Raw genomic sequence first — 5,226 nt, 5'->3', positions numbered from 1 at the left:
GCCCTGCTGGACTCCTGACCCACTGACGCGAGATGATTGGGAGTGTGAGGCACTGCGTCTGCGGTGACTCCGACAACATCTGCAGAAGACAAAGGCAGTGACGCCCGCGGGCAGCAAGGCTTGCCTGTCCCCAGTGCCCCAGGCCCCGGCCCCATCACCCCTCATCTGCACCAGCTGGGGTCTTTCCTCTCCATCCCCGCCATCCACAGGCTTTCTGCCCTCAGCTTTGTCAGGAGGGGCTGCTGTGGATGCCGGGACCCCGAGCGTCCCACGAGAACTGGCTAGAGGAGACAATGAACAGACCAACCAAGCACACCGGCTCGTGGCGGTTTATTGTGCTGCTGAAATGACACAGTTCACGACGTTCGTCACCAGGACACGGAACGGGGGCTCCTGGAACAGACCTGAAGTCACTCCTTCCCACCCTGGCCGGGTCTCTAAACTCCATTCGGAGGAGGAGGTTCCTTCCTGACTCCTGCCTATACAATTGGGGCAATTCCATCACATTTTGGCTCAAACGTAGAGAATTTCAAAGTTCTACCGTTATGTCAACGTATATACCCAGTGTCAACTCAGTCACTTTAAGTGTCCAGTGCTCTGGAACAGTCACAACTGCAACCTGATTTAAAGTGTTTCTCCTTGTCCGGCTGGGCCGAGGCCGGGACCGGGCTTTCTTCCTCTTCCTCGAGCAACCACCCCCCCACAAACTTGCCAACTGGGCTTCGCCACCTATCGCATCAGGACAGCCTCTGGTAGCTAGGATGCCCAGCCCCCAGCCACCACGCCAGCCTCAGTGCCTCAGGGAAGCAGGACGCAGACTCACGGCCCCGCGCGAGGGCTCCTCTCACCACGCGGAGCGCGGCTGCGACTCGTGCACACCGGCCGGGGTCGGCGTTGCGCCACGGCGCATGCTCACGCACACGCCTCGGGTGGTGTGTACGCAGCACATCCCAGGCTCACCTTCCGGCCGCTGTGAACAAGGAGGGCAGACCCGAGAGCCCTCCCCTCCCCTCCTTCCCCGCCTTCCCCTTCTCGCACGCGCGTGTGGAACTGGCGGGTCACTTGCGAATCCTGCTTAATTTTTTCAGGAACCACAGGGCTCCTCAGTGGCTGCACCGTCTTACATTCCCACCGTGAGACTCAGGGTCCTAACTCTCCACGTCCTTCCCAATGTCTACTCACCTGACTCGGGCATTTCTGCGTCTGCCGTCCCCGTCTCTCACGCTCTTTTATGCAGCTTCCTGCTCCTTTCTAGGTGCCGTCTAAGCACTGGTCTCTCTGTCCTACGCTCCTGTTTATTCAGTCTGGAAAGGTGTCTGGGGACAGGGGACAGGAGGCCGGACCCCCCGAGCGCTCACAGAGCCACCACCTCAATCAGGACACTCGGGAGGCTCCCCCGCCACGCCCGTGCGGTCACACCCAGCCCCTCCCCCAGCCCCGGAGACGCTTCTCGGTCCTCCACTCCCGTAAATGTCATCTCGGGACTGTCTACAGGGACTCACGCAGTGTCTTGTCACAACTGTCCTTTACTCGGCACAACGCCTGGAGGTGCGCCCGAGTCTCTGCCTGTATCAACAGTCCTTCCCCTTCGTTTCTGAGTAGAACTGAGTTAGCGTCCACGTTTGGAGTGTGTCTGTTACTGATTTTTATGCTCCAACTTCACTTCCTTCACATTTGTCGAGGTCTGTTTTATGGCCCAGGATACATACGGTCTCTCCTGGCATGTCCCCGGACACCTGTGAACAGCGTGCACTCCACGCCTGTTGGGTGGAGGGTTCCATGAATGTCCACTGATCCCTCCGATCAACACTGTTCCATGTCCTTTCCGAATGTCCAATAGTTTCAGCAGCTGTGAAGAGTGGGAGCTGAGGTCCTCACCTAAAACTGGGGGGGTTGTCTTTCTCATTTCAGCTCCAGCAGTGCTTGCTTTATGTATCTTAAAGATCTGTTTGGGTCATAAACATTTGCGATTGCTATATATCTGCCTGGTGGACTGACCCTTTTATTGTTATACAATCAACCTGTTTTTTCCCCTGGAAATTCCCCTTGCTCTGACGTCTACCTTGGCTGATAGTCATCATCCTACTTTTTCAAAAAGAATGTTTACATGATAGATCTTTTCCCATCCTTTTTCTTTCAGCCTCCCCGTTATCACATTTGAAGTGAGTCTCAGCGTATGACAGAAAACGTAAAGTTGGGTCATGGGTTTCTATCCCTCCTGCAAATCTTTGTCTTCTCACCGGTGTGTACACGCCATTCACATTTGCAGTAACTACGGATGATTAGTGCTCAAGTGGTGCTTGTCCTCTCTCGTGCCACAGCGTCGGGTACCTGGATATCCGTCAGAATCCCACTGGATGGTGTGCTGAGGGCATCGCTGTCGACTTATGTGAGCCGCGCTCTGCACACGCCCGTGTACACATGCAGTAATCAGTCCACGGCACCGACGTTCCGCCACGTCGTGTGGCGCAGAGTCCTCCCTCACCCCTTACTTCTCTCACGCACGCAGATCCCCCTGCTTTGCTGCAACCATCAGATGTTAAAAAATGTGCCACTTCCTTCTGGCCGCTGTGATTTCCAAGAAGAAATCTCTCATTCACACTCGTGTCCCTCTCGAGGTGACACTGGATCTCTCTCTGTTTTCACTTTTTTTTTTCTGTGATTCTTTTTCAGAGATTTAATCGTGATGTGTCTTGGTGTGGATTTTTAGAGGGCTTAACTCTTCCCTGGTGGCTCAGATGGTAAAGAACCCACCTGCAATGCAGGAGACTCGGGTTCAATCCCTGGGTTGGGAAGATCCCCTGGAGAAGGGAAGAGCTACCCGCTCCAGTATTCTTGCCAGGAGAATCCCATGGATAGAGGAGCCTGGGGGGTTACATCCATGGTGTCACAGGGTTGGACACGACTGAGCGACAAACACGGCACACTGGCCTACACAGGGCTTTGTTAGTCTGTTACATCTATGAGTTTGTCTTTCACCAAATTCAGGAAGTTTTCAGCCATCATTCCTTGCAACACTTTGCAGCCCACGTGCTCCCTCCTCTTGCTCCGGGTCTCTCCTGCAGATCTGAGGCTGTGTGTCTCTTTTCAGTCTCTTCTCTCTCTGTTGCTTAGATCGCGCAGACTCTACCGCTTTATCTGTGCACTTCCTGATTCTCTCCTGTCACCTCCGCTTTGTCATCACGTCCATCCAGTAGTGGGCAGTGATCCCCGTGTCAGGTGATGGACACAATGCTATATGGCTACTGTGTTTTCCAGTTCTATGATTTTCACTTGGCGTTGGGTGGGGGGGTCACGCTGGGAACGTCAGTTTACTGGTGACCCTGCAGGCTGTCATCTAGGGCGCGCACTGCAGAGGCTCCTGCCAGTTCAAGGCCCCGCAGGCACCAGCCCACTGAGAACAGATGCCGCCGAGGCAGCGACCCGGCCTCTGGCAGTGGCCGAGCGACTCCTGCCATGGCCTGCCAGCAGGTCTGGGTTACAGCCCCCTCTAGTGCCTGTTCCAGGAACCTGGAAGCCAGAAGAGAAACCCCGAGGTCACCCCACAGCTGTTCCTCTAGTGTGGTGTCCCTGGTCAGCTTGCCCCCTTCTTTCCAGCTCAGATCCTTTCCCCATTGTCTGCTGAACTAGCTGCAAGGTGTTCAGTTGTAACTGGGCAGGGGAGTAGCCAGGAAAGTGAGTCTGCCCCACCTCTGGAGCAGGGGAGCCCAGCACCCTCACTTCAGTGCTGACGCTCTCATCTCGATGACAGCCAAGGCCTTCCCAGCAGCCTCACGTGGCGCCTGCCTGGCTCCCTTCCAACCCATTCTCTGACAGCCAGAGTAGTCTCCTACAAACACAAACCTCCTAGTGAAACCCTCCCACCTCAAACCCTCCCTTGTGTCCCCCACTGGGACCCAGAGGACCCTGCTCCCCCTGGATGCCCTGGCTCCCGTCGCAGGGTCGAACGGTGTCAGGCCCCCTCCCCGTATCTGTTCCTGTGGCTGCAGAAACACAGTACTATAAACCTGGCAGCTTAAACAAGAGAAATTTATCTCAACGTCCTGGAAGCCAATTCCAAGATCACAGTGTCGGAGCCTGGTTCCCCTGAGAGCTGTGAGGACGTGTGTCCCAGACCCTCTCCTGGGCCTGCAGACAGCCACCCTGCCTTCACGCACTTCTCCCTGTGTGCTCGTCTGTCTCATTTCCCCTTTTCATAAGGACACAGTCAAACGGATTAGGGCCCACCCTAAAGACATGGTCCTAACTTGATGAGTCTCTATGGCCCTATACCCTTTTGAGGTCCGGGGCAGGGAGGGAGGGTCAGGACTCCATCACATGAACTTTGGGGGGCACAACACAACTGCGAAGCCACACTCCCACCACAGGCCTCTTGCATCTTGTCCCCTCCCTCTGCTTCCCGCCCCTTCACCTAGTTAACTATCGTGTGCTCTGTGCTCAGTCGCTCAGTCGTGTCCAGCTCTTTCTCCCCGTGGACTGTAGTCTGCCAGGCTCCTCTGTCCGTGGGATTCTCCAGGCAAGAATACTGGGGTGGGTTGCCATGCCCTTCTCCAGGGGATCTTCCTGACCCAGGGATCGAACCCAGGTCTCCTGCACGGCAGGCGGATTCTTTACCATTTGAGCCACCAGGAAAGTTAACTTTTATGAGAGTTAACTATTATTCACCCCTTATAATACCACCACGGCCGTCACGCCAGGAAGCCTTCCCAGCCTACAGAAAGTTCCTTGCCATTCATCCCTCACGCTGATTAACCTGCCACCCACTAGACCAAGACCGCAGCCGGCAAGACCAGGCTGGCCCGACCCGGGCCTGCAGGAGACGAGGGTCACAGAAGCCACTCGAGAATACGAAAGGGCACGACCACCACGCCTCACCGAACACAAGTCCGCAGCAGCCAGCAGACCTGGACCCCGGCCCTGACCAGCGTCCCTTCAGTTCCCCAAGGCCCCGCCCCGCCCCCGGCCGTGTCCTGCCCACGCCCGAGCTGCCAATAAAGTTGCGCTCGGAGCTGACCGGAAAACGTGCCGTAATCCGCACCGCGGCCGTCGTAAAAGCGCCGGTCTCCCCTAGTGACTAGCAACGCGGGGAAGATGGCGGCGCTGGTAGCGCCTGAGGCCGCGGCGCCCCAGGGCCCGACAGAAGCTGGGGAGACGACCGAGGCGGCGGAACTGAGCCGCTCCCTGAGCCGCCTGCTGCCCGGGCTGGAGGCCGACAGCAAGCTGGGT

The 5,226-nt window shown here is 56.7% G+C and overlaps 2 protein-coding genes across 2 annotated transcripts in view; one reads left to right on the top strand and one right to left on the bottom strand.

The window, feature by feature from the left end:
* The window catches only part of LOC105002246 (cAMP-dependent protein kinase type I-beta regulatory subunit-like), a 19,709-nt gene extending 17,782 nt beyond the window's left edge, over window positions 1–1,927 (bottom strand). The window contains exon 1 of the mRNA XM_010858781.1: window positions 1,183–1,927. The gene's annotated coding sequence lies outside the window, so the exon portion shown is untranslated. The remainder of the gene's footprint in view (window positions 1–1,182) is intronic.
* A 3,150-nt stretch (window positions 1,928–5,077) lies between these two features.
* Window positions 5,078–5,226, top strand: part of DNAAF5 (dynein, axonemal, assembly factor 5) — a 24,614-nt gene continuing 24,465 nt past the window's right edge. The window contains exon 1 of the mRNA XM_010858782.1: window positions 5,078–5,224. Coding sequence (XP_010857084.1) covers window positions 5,092–5,224 — 133 coding nt within the window. The 5' untranslated portion in view covers window positions 5,078–5,091. The remainder of the gene's footprint in view (window positions 5,225–5,226) is intronic.

The sequence above is a fragment of the Bison bison genome, unplaced genomic scaffold (assembly GCF_000754665.1).
Source record: "Bison bison bison isolate TAMUID 2011002044 unplaced genomic scaffold, Bison_UMD1.0 scf7180017864407, whole genome shotgun sequence".
NCBI lineage: Eukaryota > Metazoa > Chordata > Mammalia > Artiodactyla > Bovidae > Bison > Bison bison.
This window is presented reverse-complemented; position numbering and strand designations above follow the sequence as displayed.